The 18,908-nt window shown below is 41.9% G+C and overlaps 1 protein-coding gene across 1 annotated transcript in view; it reads left to right on the plus strand.

Annotated features, from left to right (window-relative positions):
- The window catches only part of WDR72 (WD repeat domain 72), a gene marked incomplete at its 5' end in the record, with an annotated part of 183,946 nt that overhangs the window by 24,815 nt on the left and 140,223 nt on the right, over window positions 1–18,908 (plus strand). Inside the window, 2 exons of the mRNA XM_081108857.1 lie at window positions 228–448; window positions 3,032–3,227. Coding sequence (XP_080964983.1) covers window positions 228–448; window positions 3,032–3,227 — 417 coding nt within the window. The remainder of the gene's footprint in view (window positions 1–227; window positions 449–3,031; window positions 3,228–18,908) is intronic.

Raw genomic sequence — 18,908 nt, forward strand, 5'->3', positions numbered from 1 at the left:
AAGAATCAGTAGACTTTGAACAAACAGCGTTAGTGCTTCACCAGGAATGACCTGGCTTCTGAGGAGGCACTTGCCTTTGAGATGGTCTAAGGATTGTTTAATACTTTTGTTAGCCAATTGCCTCACTTTTGTAGTTTTCCTACATTAAAAATTTATAAAAGACAACCTCAGGACTATTTCTTGAACAAAAATAACTTTTGTATTATTTGGTGTTGGTTGTTTTTCAGATTCCCTTCCTTACAAAGTTCTCAAAGGCCATCACCAAAGTGTTATTTCATTACTTTACCCACATGGCCTCTCTTCAAAATTGGACCAAAGTTGGCTGGTGTCGGGGGACCAGGATTCATGTGTCATCATGTGGGATATCTTTACTGAAGAAATTTTGCATAAATTCTTTTTGGAAGCTGGTCCAGTAACAAGTCTTTTGATGCCACCAGAGAACTTCAGAGTAAGTTCAGACAAATAGTAAAAATATATCACGTAAATTTAAAAGTTATTTAACATTAAAACTAGATGATTTTATGCGTTCCTTTCTAACCTTTTTATATGCATGTCATTATTACAGCTTAAGTAAATAGTTTGATTTTAAAGCAAAGGTTTTCTCAACTCTTGACTTTCTAAAAGCCAGTTAATTCTAAAGTACTTACATTCTTGTCTGTTTTCTCCTAGTTTTTAATTTATAATGGAATAAAATTATAAAAGTGATGACAATGTAAAAAAATTCAAATATATAGGAATTTACAAATTAGAAATTAATTTTTGCCGTCAACAATTTACTTTTATAATACTATTGATAGTTGCATTTTCTTTTTTTAAATAAATTTTTGTTTTTTCTTCCATTTTTTTAACAAATAATTAACTTTAAAAAATTTATGAGCATCTGCCTTGTGTGGGTGGGACAAATGGAAATACTTTCAGGTATAATTTTATCATGCAATGTAAATTTAAATTCCACAGATCTTATATATTTGTTAAACTCACCTTTTGAGTTCCCTGAATTTTTAAGTTAGTTAATTGGCTTGTAAAAATTATTTCTCCATAGTAAGATTATAAAAAATCAGCTTCAAGTAAACATGGACAAAACTTACACTGTGTTTTTTTTTAATATATATTTTATTGATTTTTTACAGAGAGGAAGGAAGAGGGATAGAAAGTTAGAAACATCGATGAGAGAGAAACATCGATCAGCTGCCTCCTACACACCCCCTACTGGGGATGTGCCCGCAACCAAGGTACATGCCCTTGACCGGAATCAAACCCTGGACCCTTCAGTCCGCAGGCCGATGCTCTATCCACTGAGCCAAACCAGTTACAGCTACACTGTGTTTTTGGAGTAGACAGAAATAAAGCAATATTTCAGCAATACAAATAATTTAATAAAACAGTGAAATAAAGCTAACTGGCTTAAAATAATAAACTTCCATGTGCTGATTTGGGATCTCTTGCTATGTCTTTTATTTCTGAGGTTCCCTTCCTTTATCCTTTTTTTTAAGCTATTTTTTTTTCTCAGCTCCAGCATGGTAGTCCAAGTCAGTTCCACTCCTGACCCCTTTTACCTCTGCTTCACTCAGAGATAATTTAACTCTAAGGATCAGAACCCATTCAAACCAAGTCAGATTAACAAGGGAGGTTACCGGAAGGGCATAAGAGGCAATCGTTATACATACAATATGAAACACTATAGCAAGGCCAGAGCTTGAATTGAAATATAGAAACCAAGGTTACTCCTCGAGTCTCCCTACCTCAGAAGTCTACTTTTCTGTGATTGCTGACTCCTCTTGCTCCTCCCTATGCCTTCTTTTAGCTTTATTCAAATGCCCAGAGAAAAGATTCTTATTGGCCTCACGTTTACATTTGTATGTTCATAGCTGAAGTACATTGGACTGTCCATTGTAGAGGCTGTGGGTTGTGCACATTCTCCAGGAGGTTATCTTGGGGAGGCAATGCCATCTTCCCCATTCTCAAGGCCAGGCTCTCCCCATCTATTCACCTGCCATTTTGTGCTTTTGGTTCCCTCAGGATTTCTGTAGTCTCCTTAAAAAGAACGTGCCTCCCAATGCCCTGTTGAATGTGGTCAATGATGGGCACTGGGGGATTTTCAAGGGATCCGAGCTGGTGCTTTAAACATAGCAGCTGAAACGCTGGCCAGTTGCCTTTGTGAAAGTGGGAACATCCTAATTGCAAGGTGATTAGAAAAGAAACAGAGAAGGTAGAAAAGCCACTACCTGCTTTCCTCCTGCCCCACCGGCCTCACCCCAGCCCACCCCACCCCAGCCCACCTGCATCCACAGTCTGACTATTGTATGAATGGTGGGAAGGCACAGAGCTGCTATAAACTCCTCCCTGATTACCTTCACCAGCACCAGCATGGATGGTGTCTACCCTAAACTGTGCTCCAGGTAACCACAGGCTGGCTTTTTTTAAAGTATCTGAAGACTCTTTATCCTGTGAGCCTATTTTTGGTCCGTGTGTCTTTGAGACGGAACATTAATTGGGAACTATCTAATGCTGACTTCTTTTAAATTGTGTCTACACTGAGTTTCCTGTTTGGATCAGAATCTGTATAGTTCTGGGAACAGCACCAAATCACATTTTGAGGCTTTAAGTGGAAAATACCAGCTCATGATTCCCTTGCGCCTAAGCTTCTGTCTACAAATAGCTTCTTTTTGTGGCAACAAATTAGCTCTGGGGTTTATTTTACTCTGCATTGTTTCCGACGTCTGCCTCACACTGCCTGAATTTGCTGAGTGATGGTCAAGTCCTTCATTTACCTTACAAGTGGATCTGGCCTGGAATTCTCCTTTGTACTTGCATCTCTTGACCTTCCCGACAGGGTGTTGGGTTTTAAATCTACGCGGTGTTTAAAGCTCTCCTCCAGCGTGTTAGGTGGAGGGGTGCTGTAGAATGTCATTTGACAAAATGGGGCTTTAATAAACATTTGACATTAGCAGGGCGAGGGTCTGATTCAATTTTAAAGAAAGCATTTGCCTGTTTACTTACAAAGGATGTTGCTTGTTTGTTCCCCCCACAGCTGAGGAGTGGTCAGGTGGTTTTCTGTGTGTGCGGCGACCACTCCGTGGCCCTCCTCCACCTGGAGGAGAAGCGGTTCCTCTTCTGTGCCCGGAAGCACCTGTTCCCGGTGAAGATGATAAAGTGGCACCCGGTTGAGAATTTTTTAATTGTTGGATGTGCAGATGACTCCGTTTACATCTGGGAGATTGAAACAGGTAAATTGACATTTTTACTGCTTTTTCATCCTTTACGTTTTTATGCATCCAAACATTTGGCTAGGTGGAGAATTCCAGAGAATAAAGCTGTGGTGGCCTCACTTGCTTAACTTTTGGGTGGACTGCGTTTGATGGCTTCAGGGGAAGGTGGGTGTGGAAAATAAAACACAGTGGCCCACGTCAGGTCCTGACCAATGATGATTAGCTGACAGGGCAGTGCACAGGAATGAGCCGGATATTTCTGGAAGCTATAAATAAAGGCATACGTTATCTACTTTAATTATTAACAAGAGAGAAATTTAGTGTCCTACCAGTCTCAAATTATCATTCAATTCTGCCTCCTTCAGCACACTCACCATCTCAGAAACATTTTGAGTTAATTGATGACCAGTAACAATGGAATATAATTAATTACAAAACTCCAAAAAGTTGAGTCAGGGAAACTGAAAATTGAGTGGCTCACCTGAACTTTTGATGTCATAGTGAATGTATAGTTTGAACCTTCAATTTTTTAAAGAAAGTTTTGATATATAACTCGAGAGTAACACATCTCAGGCAAATGCTGGGAGCATATCAAATAAGACAAGGTAATTAGTAAATGAGTCAGGGGAGTACCCTGGAGAGTACATTTTACTGAAACCATTGCATGATATTTATTGATTAACCAGTGGTGGTTTTATGTCAGGTATTACTAACAGATGGATAGTTTGTAATATTCTAGTTTAGAGCTGTATGTCACCAAAATAATTGCTACTTTCTTTACATTTGACTCTCCTGTGTTAATAATGATGGCTAATGTACTGGTTTACAGTGGGTGCAACATAATACACCTTATATGTGTACCATGCTTCATAGTTTGGACAGGATTTCATGCTTGTTTTCACATTAGCTTGTCACAATTCTAGGATAGAAAGGAAAGGTCTTATTCTCCATTTTATTGATGTGGAATTTGTAGCTCTGATGTACAAATGTGCAACCAATATGAGGGCCCTTGCTGTTCTTTGCACGATATACACAAAATTAGGAGAGTTTTCGAGTTCTTACATAACCTATCAACCTGAGAGACAGTTAAGAATAATGCATAAAATAGACTGTAAAGTCCAGGCTTGCAAACGGGGCCTGATAGCAAAGATCTATAAGACCTTGGCAAATGACTTGGCTTCTTCACATGTCAATTTTCTCATCTGTGCAGTGGGAGTCATAGTTCTCCTTCCTGTTAGGATTAAGTGCAATTCTTGCAACAGTGCCTATAGGTGCTAAGCCCTTAGTAATCTATATATATATAAAAGCCTAAGCAACCATTACGAGGAGTCAACCGAACGACTGGTCACTATGACATGCACAGACCACCAGGGGGCAGATGCTCAACACAGGATCTGCCCCCTGTTGGTCAGTGCACTCCCACAGCCAACCTCTCGTGTCCAGCCAACCGCCCGTGTCCGGCCAACCTCCCACAATCCCTGCCCCCAGCCAGCCGCCCCGATCGACCCTGATCAGGACTGGGCGAGAGGGACCTAATCGGTCCCAATCACCGGCCAGGGAGAAACCCCACCCGTGCACTGGGAGAGGGGGATGCTCCCTCAGCCCAGCCTGTGCCCTGTTGCAGTCCAGGACCCCCCAGGGATCGGGCCTAAGCTGGCACTCAGACATCCCTCTCACATTCCGGGGCTCTCGCAGTCCAGGACCCCTCACTCCTTACTGTCTGCCTTCCATGGAGGCAGGAGAGGCTCACACCACCTCCACTGGGATCGCCAGTCCTGAGCCCAGCTTCTGGCTTGGGGGAGATGGGGAGTGCCACTCAGCCAGAAGCCTGGCTCACTGCTCCTTAGTGCTGGCCCTGCCCCCACCCACTGGTGTGGGGGGTGATCTAGGGCCAGACGGGCTGTGGGAGGGGCCGTGGGAGGTTGACGTGCCATGGTCTCACCCTGTTCCATCTCTGTGGAGGCTCTGGGACCATGCCTCCTTCCCCCCCCCCTCGCCCCCCTCCACCCTCCGCCTCTGCGAAAGACGTGGCGCCAGAACCTGGACCATGCAGCCCCCTCTCCCGCTGCCTCTGTGGAAGAGGTGACAAAGGGACCAGGCCATGCCTCAGCCTCTCCTGCCCACCTCTGTGGAAGGGATGACACAAGGACCCGCAGCTGCATGGGCCCAGTCCTGGCGCTGCCTGTCCCATGGCTTCTGCGGAAGGGGCAGTGCTGGGACCAGGCCTGCGCTGTAGTCTCTCCCACTGCTTCTGCAGAAGTGGGGATGCCGGGACCGCCATGGCTGGCCTGGCAGCACAGCCTCACTGGCCCTACCCCCCGCCCACTGGTCGTTCCAGTTCGGCTGTCCGGTCTAATTAGCATTTATTATGATAGATTATTATTGTCATTAACATCATAAAAGAATGTGGCAAAATCTTGGACTTCTGCTTGTGAAGTCTGAGTCTATAGAACACATGCACTTACAAATATGTGCAGTTGCATTGTTTTCAATCGTGGATACTGCTAATAAAATATTTTCCCTGGAAAATGGAGTCAAGCTAAAATACAGAGATCTGTCCGCTGGACAGAGAAGAGGAGGGAAAGATGGAGTGGACTGTCAAATGGACAATAATCATCATAGTGGCCATTATGGATACATCATGCTTTAACTAAGGAATCTCCTACAGTTGGTTATTTATATTGCTTTTTATAGAACGGTTTTAGCCTGGCCAGTGTGGCTCAGAGGTTGAGTGTCGACCAATGAACCAGGAGGTCACGGTTCAATTCCTGGTCAGGGCACATGCCTGGGTTGCAGGCTCGATCTCGGGGGTGGGGGGACATGTAGGAGGCAGCTGATCAATTATTCTCTCTCATCACTGTTTCTATCTCTCTCCCTCTCCCTTCCTCTCTGAAATCAATAAAAAGTATATTTTATTTTAAAACTTTTAGAATTGTCATATCAAATAATATGCACATATTTTGTGTGCATTGTTTAATATTAATAGTTAATTAATGTGCCATATTAACTTATAGAATATTTGTTTCAAATGAGACAGTGAGGCTGTTTATCTCTTGGTTATTTACATTGTTTATAAACAACTGTAGCTAAACCTAAGATGGATCTTATTATAGGTGAAAATATTATTAATCATTGTATCAATGCCTTCCCATTTGAGATGTACCTCTTCACTTTTTCAAAGCATCCTCTCATTGACGGTCTCATTGGAGTCCCACGACACACTGTGGAGGTGGCTGGCAGCCTACATTTTCTTACCACACTCATTCCTTTTAAATAAGTTTATATTATTTCTTTAATCTTGTGCTTGGTATTAATTTTGTTTTGGCTTCCCTTTAAACTCTGCAATTCTGATTTTGCTTAAAATTTAATGATCTTTTTTTCTTTCCCAAGCTGGATTTCAGGTAGCTATGATGCTTTCATCATGTTTATTGTACTTGATTTCTATTTCATCTTTTTCCTTAAAGGTAGAAAAATCTAGGGTCAGGAAGCTTATAGTTTCATAAACTGAGGGTAGAAATATCAGCTAAAGACCAAAGACAGTTCGTCTGGAAAGAGTGTTGTGAGGGCATAGAATGTGTTTGTTCATTGGTGTGCCTGGCACATAAATTAATTAATTAAGTAAGTAAGTAATGAACAAATGAATTAACCCAAATATTCTTGGGTCTCAGTAGATTGAGTACAAAAATGAGTTCATCTTAACCTTGGCCAGTTGTGATGGCTCTTAGATCGTGGCTGCTCAAACGTAGATGTGTTCTTAGCTTTCTCCTCCAAGTCTCTGCTGGAGTTCCTAGATTTGCAGAGCATATTTCACCTCAGGTATAAGTCTGTGTGTTTTCTATTCTTGCCAGTGTTTTCTGGGCCTTTGCCTTTCAGTTTTGCTAAAAGGTCAATCTTAGTTCTATGTATGAACAGACCTATTCTTTGCTCCTCTTCTCCAGCACCCTGCCTCCTCTATATACACAAGAGGAATACATTGACACTAAGGCATTTATCAGATCTTTCAGCACTAGAGCAACTTCAGAGCCCACAGAGGAAAACAGGAGGTGTCAGTGGATAAGGACTGGGAGAAATGGGCCTAGAAAGAAAAGGCTGGGCGGGGAGGGGGGAGGGAGAGCGGCTTGAAGGCAAAGTAAGTAAGTTAGTAATTCTCAACTGTGCCTGTGCCAAAAGTCTGCTTTGGTGAAAAGTTGAGAGAGAGACTGGGTATAGGTCAATCCCTTTGACACCTCTCCTAGGTGCTGAGAATGGGCTATAAAACATCTTCCGTTTTTCACAAACACTTTACAATAGCCTATTCCTGCTTTATTCATGAAACTCTTTGGTAGAATATACAAGCATATTCTAGAGCAGTGGTTCTCAACCTGTGGGTCGCAACCCCTTTGGGGGTTGAACGACCCTTTCACAGGGGTCGCCTAAGACCGGAAAACACATATATAATTACATATCGTTTTTGTGATTAATCACTATGCTTTAATTATGTTCAATTTGTAACAATGAAATTGGGGGTCACCACAACAGGAGGAACTGTATTAAAGGGTCGCGGTATTGGGAAGGTTGAGAACCACTGGTCTAGAGCCACTTACCCTCATGCCCATTTTATATTGAATCACAAGAGATGTTCCTTTCTGCGACAGGTGGCATGGTCAGGTGCAGGCCGGGGTGAGGTTCGGGATCATAGCTGGGCATGTCATCTCAGGGAAGAAGCAAGCAACCGAAGTAGAGGACTATTTATGTCACCGTGAGGGCCCTCATCTTGTGGCTCTAAAAATGCAGTGCTGCCAGGTTGGGAGTGACGAGGGCATCCAGTTATGCTTATTGATTTGCCAGCTGCCCCATGATGGTTAGGCCTGATTAGGAAGGAAAAAGAATTGGAGATGTCATTTAGATTCATCTTTCAGCTCCCACAGTGTGTTTGGCACCGGCAACTCTGGGCAGCGCCGTGGCCCTCATTGCTGTGAGACACAATAGGGATAATGTAATACTGATTCCCACCCCCTTAAAATGCACACCAGAAATAAGTCTCGGCTCTGTGCTTATTGTTCCTTTAAGAATTAGATTTAGATAATTCCAAGGACGTTTCTGTTCACAAGTAATGGATTTACAAGCAGAAAACTTGTGTAATGAATTTCTTGTAGGTTACTAATACAACATTATTCTTATGGAAGGCCTCCTGTAAGCTTATGGTTCACGTTGTGAAATACGCCATATTCAGCAACTGGATTTTTGTGTGGGGGAAAATGAAACCTGACTTGCTTGAAAATAAAACACCCCCTAAGAAGATGGATCAGAAAAACTTTTTGTAAAGCGCTGGATAATTTCAACTTTGTGGGCCATGCGATGATCTCTGTTGCAACTACTGAACACTGCCCTTGTAGCGCAGGAAAAGCCATAGACAGTCCTTGAAGAAGTGGGCAAGGCTGTGTTCCATTGAATATTTATTTACAAAAGCAGGCAGCAGGCTGGATTTGGCCCGCAGATGTCGTTTGGAGGCCTTTAAGACTGATGATAATCTTTTGAAAGATCATTATTTTTATAATAGCTTATTCTAAAGCAGTTTACAGTTTTTAATTTATCACACTTCACTGACTATATGCTTATACCCATTTTGCTAGTGAGAAAGTGGAACAGAGAGAGATTGAGCCTGAAGGTTCCCAGGTTAGGTGCTAGACACCTGCACTAGAAGGTTCCTCTCTCTCTCTCATTCTCGTGTGTTCTCCACTGTACCATACAACAGGACACCTTGCAGGTGGAGGTCAGCTTTGTGAGACTGTCAAGGATGGAATTGGTTAAGAAAAGCTCTGAGAAGAAACGGCTGCCAGGAAGCCTGCTGCCTGCTCTCCTGTAGGAGATGATCTCTGTCTATCTCTCAGCACTCGGCTCTCCATTTACACACAGTTCTAACAGCTCTGGTCATCTGATTTCCCAGGTCACAGACTGGAAACAGCAAATCACAAGCGGGGAGGGTGTCAGCGGCAGGCACTGTGTCAGCAGAAGCGACAGCTGACAGGAAGGGAGGGGAGGCAAAACTGTCTCACTGCTCAGGGCCGTCTTTCCTGTGCTCACGGGAGGACAGTCACCAAACAAAAGCTGGAATTGTTTCCACCGTTCAGGAAGCTCTTGGAGATGCTACACAGGTTCTGGGCAGCCTCCAGTCCAGGTCCCGTGACACCTGCTGGAAAGCTGGGCTTTCTCCTTCTTGGGCATTTCTGGCTTCAGTGGGCACATTTAAATGTATTCATTATATCCATGGTGGACTGCAGACCTAAGGCGATATCAGAAGCAGCCTGGGACCTGGAGGTCAGGGACACTGAAGTCTTGGGCCAATGAGAAGGTAGAACTTAGGGTGGATGTGAATGTATTTTTGTTCATTTCTTCCTGTTCTTGCTCAGGTAATGGGAACTATGTGATTCGAGCAGGAAAGCTTTATTCCTGTAGCGTGGCTTGGGGACCCAGCCTCTGTCTATGATGTGGTTCTGTGAGAGAACACATTCTGAGTTTTAGAACAACCACCTTATGAACAGGCCGCTGGAACCAAACCTATGTATATGCAATTGAGGAAGTAATAAAGCAGATAATACATTTTAGAGTTATTTTCACCACAAGGGTTGAATTTTCTTTCTTAATTTATTTTTTCTTAGTAAAATCAGTAGCAGTTAGCTAGAAAATTAGTCAATCCACTATGACTCAATAGAAATGAAACATTTGTTCTTCTGTGGTTTCAAACTACACAGTCTTCAAAAGACAATTAAAAAATAAAACCATATACCTGTATATGTATATGCCATATGGTTACTCTAATAAAAAAGAAACCAGAGCAACAACAAAAAAATAGATAAATGGGACTTCATAAAAATTAAAAATTTTGTGCATCAAAGGACATTATCAAGAATATGAAAAGACAGCCTACAGAATGGGGGACGTTACTTGCAAATCACATATCTGATAGAGGTTTCATATTCAGAATATATCAAGAACACTTAAAACACAACAAAAAGTCAAATAACCCAATTTTAAAAAGCACAAAGGACTTGATTAGATATTTGTTCAAAGAAGATACGGAAATGGCCAAGGAGCACACAAAAAGATTATCAATGTTATTAGCCGGGAGGGAAATGCAAGTCAAAATCACAGTGTGATACCACTTCACGTTCACTAAGATGCTTAGAATAATAAAAAAAGGAACATAAGTTTTGCCAAGGATGTGGAGAAATAGGAACCCTTTTATATTACTGATGAAAATATAAAATGGTGTAGCTATTGTACAAAACAGTTCTGCAGTTCCTCAAACTTAAACATAGAATTACTGCGTGAACCAGCAAGTTCACTTCTAGGCATAGGTCCAGAGAAATGAAAACATGTCAACACAGAGCATGTACACTGAGTGGCCAGATTATTATGACCAGCCCATCAGTACAATGAAGTGAATTAGTTATGCAAATAATAATACAACTAATAGTAAAACCTTGAGAGTATTTGCTTAGGAAGTTTTCAATATTCAGTATTTTGGAAGTGTCAATAAAGTACTGATGGGGTACTGCCTTTTTTTAATACCAGAGAAAAATTCTATAATAATAAATACGTAATATGCTAATTAGACCAAATAGCCAAATGACCTTCCGGACATCATTCTGGATGTCCTTCTGGATGAAGCCACCATGACAGGGGCTGAGGCAGAGGTGGATAGGGGCTATCAGGCAGGCAGGCAAGCGGTTAGGGGCCATCAAGCAGGTAGGCAGAGTGGTTAGGAGCCAGTGGTCCTGGATTGTGAGAGGTATGTCCGACTGCCAGTTTAGGCCTGATCCCACAGGGCCTAAACTGGCAATTGGACATCCCCTGAGGGGTCCCGGATTGTGAGAGGGTGCAGGTCAGACTGAGGGGACCCCCCCACACACACACACACAAATTTTGTGGCCCGGGCCTCTAGTACAATAATAAAGAGTTTAACCTTATTTTCAACCAAATTAAATAAATCCAACTATTAACACTGGATCACTAAAGAAAGGCATATAAGTCTTACTGTATAATTTTTAAAATTTTAATATATAAAGTATTTGTAGACAACTTTACATGCATGTGTGCTCACCCATACGCATGCACGCACACAGAACAGGAACACATTCTCCCCCTATCCCCCCCCTGCCCCCAACACAATACTCTTCCATAATTCCATCTAATGAACATGGACCTTCTCTTTAGCAAAACTATATAAATGTTAATTTAATCTTATAATTTTACAAACTTTTCAAAGTGAGGAAATTCCAAGGATGTAGAAAAATCCAAGAGAATAAAAGATCTGCATGGGGTAGTTTCTGCTGTGCTCTTTAAAATCCAGATGTCACACTGAAAGGCCATTAACAAAGGAAGCACAAGTAATTTTCTTTTCCCAAACATGAATTTGCTTCTTTCTCAGTCCTTATTAGTCTAAATATCTCAACAACTATCTACATATTATTATAGAACTATACTTTTTATGAACATGGTTATAGTTTTTAGATACCCCAGACTCATTTTCAAAATTCTACATTATATGATTTATTTTTATCTGGTAAAGCACATATACTTGTCTGTGTCTGTGTGGATTTTAATTAAGGAGTTAATCTCTGGCATCTTAATATATGTTAGGCATATTATTGAGGTATTTCTAGGGTGTCTTTGGAACATTTTGTATGCTCAGAAACAAATATCAGTATAATCTCATTCTAATGATACAATAAATATTTTCTGCTCTTAAAATTACTTTTGCCAATTAAGGTGCATCCTTGGCTGCCTTTGTTCTTTCCCTGTTCAGTTGCTATCTTCCTGGGTTTTACTTTAGTAAAGAAAACATTTTCGCTGATTCCTGCAGCCGATGGCACTTCTGGATCCAGTGCTGGCTGGATCTGCTTGTTACGGATCTGCATTTAGTGATCTCTGGGGCTTGCTTTACAGCAGAAGAAAGAGAAACAGGTCAGGATGGCTGCTCTGTGGCTCCTCCTTACTTTGCCCCCCACCCTTCTATAAGCATTTTATAGGGACTTTTGAACGTTAGTGGGTTTCACAGCTGCCATGTTTGGCAAAATAAACCCAAAGGAGCCATCTGCCCCTCCCCATGCTGCCTCCTTTTAATTCCCTAGCAACTTCCCAGTAGCCAGCTGCCACAGAAATTATTGGAAAAGCAAGACTCAGTGGACTGTAATGATTGTTGTTCTCTGGGAAAGCAATTCTTTGATTTGGCTGCGAGATAAAGGATATTGGATGCACTTGATTCATTCAAGTGTATCAATAATATCCAACTTGGACCTTTAACTTACTTGTTAGGATTCGATGGGAAAGATCTTTCGTGTTGCTAGGGATGAATCAGGTGAAAACAAACCCAAAGGTCAAGTTCTAGGCTTGGGAGTGGTGAGCAGGGAATCTGACTGTGGGAATGGTGTCATATTTTATCTTGTGTGCTACCAAGAATGTGGGTTGCTCATCTCAGCCTTGTCAAAAGGTCCTCAGCATGGATTGACCTGCTAATTTCTCCATCTTTTTCACATTCAGTGTAAATAGATTCCATTCTACTCTAGACCCATGCGCTGGGAAAACAAGGGCTTGTTTTGGCCACAAGGAAGTGTCAGAGTGCCTGCGGCTCCCCTGAGGGACACGGGGTGTCACCTGAGAGTTAGTTCAGTAGTGGACAGATACCGAGTTGTTTTTGTAAATTTAGTTAAATGAATAGTACTTTATCCCAACAGATCAAAATTAAGAACATTTATGCCTTGAAATGCCGAGAAAAGAACTGGAATAAGATCTGACAAAACTATTTACTTTTGATTCATGGTTTACACTAGATTTACACTTCCTAAGTGTTCACAGTTTCTCTTTCCTTCCAGAAGCGTCAACTGTAAGTCTAGTTTTAAAATCATATTGTTACATATTTCTAATGCTCTTGTCTTTATTTCTTATAACCATGTTGTTTTCCCAAGACTGGTAGGCTGGCAAAGCTATCCCTCATCAATGATTTTATAAGTGGTGCTTTTGTTAAAGCATTGGAAATAAAAGAATCTTTAGTACATTATAGTCTACTCATAAGTGACATAGACAAAGCAATCAGAAAAATTAAGGGTATGGAATTAGATAACTTAGCTTATCTACGTCATCTAATAGCTATAAGGAGAGGTCAAATGCAAGAGCAGATATCCTGTATTCTGCAAAACTGAACATTCTACTAACTTACCTCAGAGAATATCTTTTTCATTAGCTGTGGCCTCATGGCTACCAATTATTTTGAATACATGTCCACATTTTTTAGCCCTAATTTAAAACCTAAAAAAAGCTTTTTTTCCTCTTTATTTTAGTTTGTAGTAAAATAACAAAACTGAACCTCACATGAGTCCATTTACTTCACCATATCTAAATTTTCTTTTCATTTGTTGCTGCAGATATATGACATGTTTGATTATTGTCTGCTCTCCTAGGCCCTGCTATAGCTGTTAAAAATATGTGCATTGTCTTGTATCTCCAAAATCTGAAAAATCATGAATTCTAAAACCCTATGGTCTGAGATGTTTTGGATATGGGATTGTGGGCTTCGATTATATTTCTTTGTTATCCTCCCCAAGTAATTGATAGTGTTCTACAAAATACCATCTCTACCCCATGTCTTTGTTTTCTTGCCTCCCATTTATTTAACACATTGTAATCTGGCATTTCCCTACACTATTCCAATGAAACTGTTCTTTTTTTGAGGTTTCTTCACTTCCAAGTTCAGTTGTCATTCTCTGGGTTCCAAGTACTTGACTTGTCCAAATTGACCTCTCTCTTCTCTCTCTCCATCCTCACCCTTCCATGAGACTGCCTTCTCCTGATGGCCAGTGGCCCCTCTTTCTTGGGTGGTTTTACTTCTGCATGTGCTCTCTATATTATTCCCTGGGTTTATTCTTAGTGTACTTCTCTTTATTTCGCTTTCTTGATTTGAGAGAGAGAAACATCAGTTTATTGTTTCACATATTGATGCATTCATTGGTTGATTCTTGCATGTGTCCTAACTATCAAACCTGCAAGCTCGGCATATTGGGATGCTCTAACTGAGCTACCTTCTCTTTTTATTTGTGTTTTCCTTGGGCTGCTTTATCAACAAAGATATTGTATGTATGTGTGTGTAATTGTGGTAAAATAGATATAACATTAAATATACAATTTTAACTATTATTACATGCATATTCAGTGGTATTAAATACACTCACTTCATTGGGAAACCATTACTGCCATCCATCTCTGGAACCTTTTCAGCTTCCCAAAATGAAACTCTGAACCCATTAAACATTAAGTCCCATTCCTCAGCCCTTGACAACTTTCTGTCTCTATGAATTTGACTACTCTAAGTACCTCATGCAGCATTTGTCCTTTTGTGATTGGCTTATTTCATTTAGCATAATCTCCTCAAGGTTCATCCATGTTGTGTCAGAAATTCCTTTTCAAGACTGAACAATATCCCATCATACATATATACCACATTTTCTTTATCTGTTCATTTTTTAAAATATATTTTATTGATTTTTTTTTTTTTTACAGAGAGGAAGGGAGAGGGATAGAGAGTTAGAAACATCGATGAGAGAGAAACATCGATCAGCCGCCACCTGCACACTCCTTACTGGGTATGTGCCTGCAACCAAGGTACTTGCCCTTTGCCAGAATCAAACCCAGGACCCTTCATTCCGCAGGCCGACGCTCTATCCACTGAGCCAAACCGGTTTCGGCCTCTCTGTTCATTTTTGACGGACACTTGGGTTGCTTCCACAGCTATGAACATAGATGCACAAATGTCTCTTTAAGACTCAGTTTTCAGTTCTTTTGGGCACACACCCAGGAGTCAACACAGGTCTTTTAACTACTATCTGCACATCCTGAGAGGTGGGTTGTAGCAGATTGTGGCAGAGGGTAAGCAGCCACCCGCAGTGGGATCTTTCCTTGGCAAAGGACCACAATACAGTATGGAGGAAACAGAACAAAGACTGAAGCCAAAAGAACCTATCTATTCTGTAAGGCTCCTTCCATGACATAAGGTATATGCAACTACATACAAACTGCCTGCAGGAAGTTGCAGCAGATGATAAACTATAGGAACAGTGTTGGGGGTGAGAGGAGTAGGATAAATGAACTGGCTAAAGAAGAAGAAGGGAATGGTTCTATAATGTTAAGAACCTGCCAGAGACCACTGGAACCTAGACAGCCATTCTGTGAGAGTCCTGATCATTAATTCCAGAAGGCATTGCTGTTTCTTAGCCCCAATGCTATCAACAATATCTAGTGAGGTACTTGGATCAATTGAAAGATAAACTGTGTGCTACATTTTTGTAAGCCTCCAGTAAAACATGGGAATATGTAATGTAGTTCAGAGCTACCAAAAACATTTAAAGTTAAAATGCCATAGGGCCAGTTGGATTGGGATCTTCATCATCTTTTGCATAAACTATTGAAAATTTTCCTAACTGATTACCTTGCTAGTCAAACCCTTTCATTCTCTTCTCTGTTTTGCCAGACAAACATTCTTTACATTAAACTCAGCCCTGAACATGGATTCCCTATGGTGTAAGGTGGAAATGTAACTCCCTGCAGGAAATTGCCACCCTTTCTAGCTTTTTAAAACTATTCAAAAAAATGAGGGTAGAAGAAGGGGTTATAAAAAAAAGTATGAAATGTTTAACCAGGCTTCACATTTATTTGTTTTTATGATTTTTTTTGCATTTATGTATTTAGTCACTTTGTTTAAGAGGCAGGGCTTGCACTAGGAGAAAAGAATAAAAGAAGAATCCTGTCTGGTGGCTCGGTTGGTTGGAGCATCATCCCATATACCAAAAAGTTGCAGTCTGATTCCTGGTCAGGGAGTGTATGGGAGGCAACCGATCGGTGTTTCTCTCACATCAATGCTTCCTTTTCTCTCTCTGTCTCTCTCTCAAAATCAATTAGCAAAAACATATCTTTGGGTGAGGATTAAAACATAAAACAATAAGAATAAAAAAAGAGATCTAAATCTATGGGCCAGAGTAAAAGTACTGCTGCCAAGTCCTAGTTGTATTACTTCCTTATCTACACTAATAAAAGAGAAAAATGGTAATTGGCGTACGGCGATACCTTTTTCATTGGCTAATCAGGGCTATATGCAAATTAACTGCCAACTAAGATTGGCAGTTAACTGCCAACAAGATGGCGGCTAATTTGCATATGTAGGCACAATGCAGGGAGGTGAAAGGGAAAGCAGGAAGAAGCCCCCTGCCACTGACAGTGATCGGAAACCCAGGGGGGAGCTAAGAGCTGGGGGGCAGGGCAAAGGCGGCCCTGGGGCCGCCTTTGCCCTGCCCCCCAGCCATGATCGGAGAATCAGGCGCCTTTGCCGCCCTGGCCAGTGATAGCAGGAAGTAGGGGTGGAGCCAGCGATGGGAGCTGGGCACGGTCGAAGCTGGCAGTCCCAGGAGCTAGGGGTCCCTTGCCTGGGCCTAAAGCGAAGCCCATGATCGCGGCGCCCCCCGCTGCCACTGCGGGTCCCCGCTGCCTGGGCCGGATGCCTAGGCCAGAGGCGTTAGGCCTGGGCAGGGGTGGAGCCTGCAACCGCGGGGAGCTGGGGGTCCCCTGCCCAGGCCTGACACCTCTGCCGGAGGCCTCAGGCCTGGTCAAGGGGCCGATCCGGTGATTGGTGATCGGAGGGTGATGAGGGTCAACTCCTCTGGCTGAGGCATCAGGCCTGGGTGGGGGGTGGAGCCGGGGATTGGGGGGATATGATGGTCCCCTTGCCCAGGCCTGAAGCCTGGGTCAGAGGCGTCAGGCTTGGGTGGGGGTTGGAGCAAGTGATCAGAGGGAGATGGAGGTCCCCTGCCCAGGCATGATTCCTGGGCCAGAGGCCTCAGGCCTGGGCGGGGGCCAGAGCCAGTGATCGGGGGGAGATGGGGGTCCCCTGTCCAAGCCTGACACCTCTGGTGGAGGCGTCAGGCCTGGGCAAGGGGCCGATCAGGCGATCGGAGGGTGATGAGGGTCAACGCCTGAGGGTTCCCAGTATGTGAGAGGGGGCAGGCTGGGCTGAGGGACACTCTCCCCCCACCACCACCACCCAGTGCACGAATTTCGTGCACCGGGCCCCTAGTTGTTGTATAAAAAGTTACCATAAGTTTAGCAGCTTAAAACAACATCCACTTATCTTACAACTTTGTAGGTTAGAAGTCCAGGCCAGCTCAATTAAGTTCTTACAGATCAAAATCAAGGTGTCAGCCAACTGGGCTCTTAACTGAAGGCTCAGGGGAAGAATTTTCTCCAAGCTCATGCAGAATTTAGCCTTATGCTTGTAGGTCTGAAGTCTTTGCGGGCTGTTGGCCAGCTGTCACTCAGCTAGAGGCCATTCTGATCCTTGTACATGGCCTCCTCCATCTTCAAAGCTAGCAATGGCACTTTTAATTCTTTGTATGCTTTAATTCTTTCTGACTTTCTTCTACCAGTTGGAGAAAACTCTGCTTTTAAAGAGCTCACCTATTTAGGCATGGCCCACCTGAATAATGTCCATATTTTATGATAGACTGTTTAGAAACCTTACTTATATCTGCCGTGTCCTTTTTTTTTTTTTTTTTTTTTTTTTTTTTTTTTTTGCCATGAAGCAATACAATCCCTGGAGCGCTATTCCATTATATGCACAGGGGAAGGAGTCACGTAAGGATGTGGGTTATTAGGGGGTATTTTTAGAATCCTCCTTATCACATCAGTACTCAGGTAGGATAGTTTCTGGGTAAGGGAGTCTATGGAACAGGAGAGTGAAGAGATGCCAGAAGCCTTTTGGGTCATTGGAACAGAAACATGATACGAAATTTCACAAGTGGCCAGGGAAGCCTCACTGTAGTGAGGGTAGCAAGAGTAGGTGCTTTCAAAGCAAAACCCTGATGTTCCTGCAGGAGCTTTGCTTGTCCATTATTTCTCTAAAGAAAACCACTCCCAAGTCCCCTGGAGATTAAGTGAAATTAAAATATTTTCCTCCTTTCATCTCCACCATGTCCCCCCAGCCTCCTGCAAAAAAAGTGAACTTATATATGACTTCAATCCTCATCCAGCACTTTATTCAGGAGACTGTACCCCAATTTCTTCTTTTCCAATTCTCTCCCCTTTTCAAGGCAAAATGCCAGATCAACTCAGCAAAATATTTAAATTAATTGACACCAGAGTGAATAAATGATGGAGTCAAATCTCTCCTAAGGTACTTAATGTTCAACTAAGACAGTGGTTGTCAACCTGTGGGTCTCAACCCCTTTGGCGGTCGAACAACCCTTTCACAGGGGTCGCCTAAGACCATCCTGCATATCAGATATTTACATTACGATTCATAACAGTAGCAACATTACAGTTATGAAGTAGCAACAAAAATAATTTTATGGTTGGATCACAACATGAGGAACTGTATTTAAAGGGCCAGAAGGTTGAGAACCACTGAATTAAGAGCATGAAGAAAGAAAAGATCTGTGTTTGAAATATTTTAAAATTTAAATATGAGCATGCCTGGTGTCAAAAATTCAAACAACAAAGTGAATGATATTTTCAATACTTTTTCATGTTTTATATATATTAGGTATTTACAAAGTTTTTATATAATTTTAATGTTTTGTATATAAGTAATTATAAACTTAATTATATACTTTATATCATAATACAGAAACACTTTTCAATATACATGCACCTCTTAAATTGGTTACAAATTGTATTAAG

Source organism: Myotis nattereri, assembly GCF_964212035.1.
Source record: "Myotis nattereri genome assembly, chromosome: 1".
NCBI classification, from domain to species: Eukaryota; Metazoa; Chordata; class Mammalia; order Chiroptera; family Vespertilionidae; genus Myotis; species Myotis nattereri.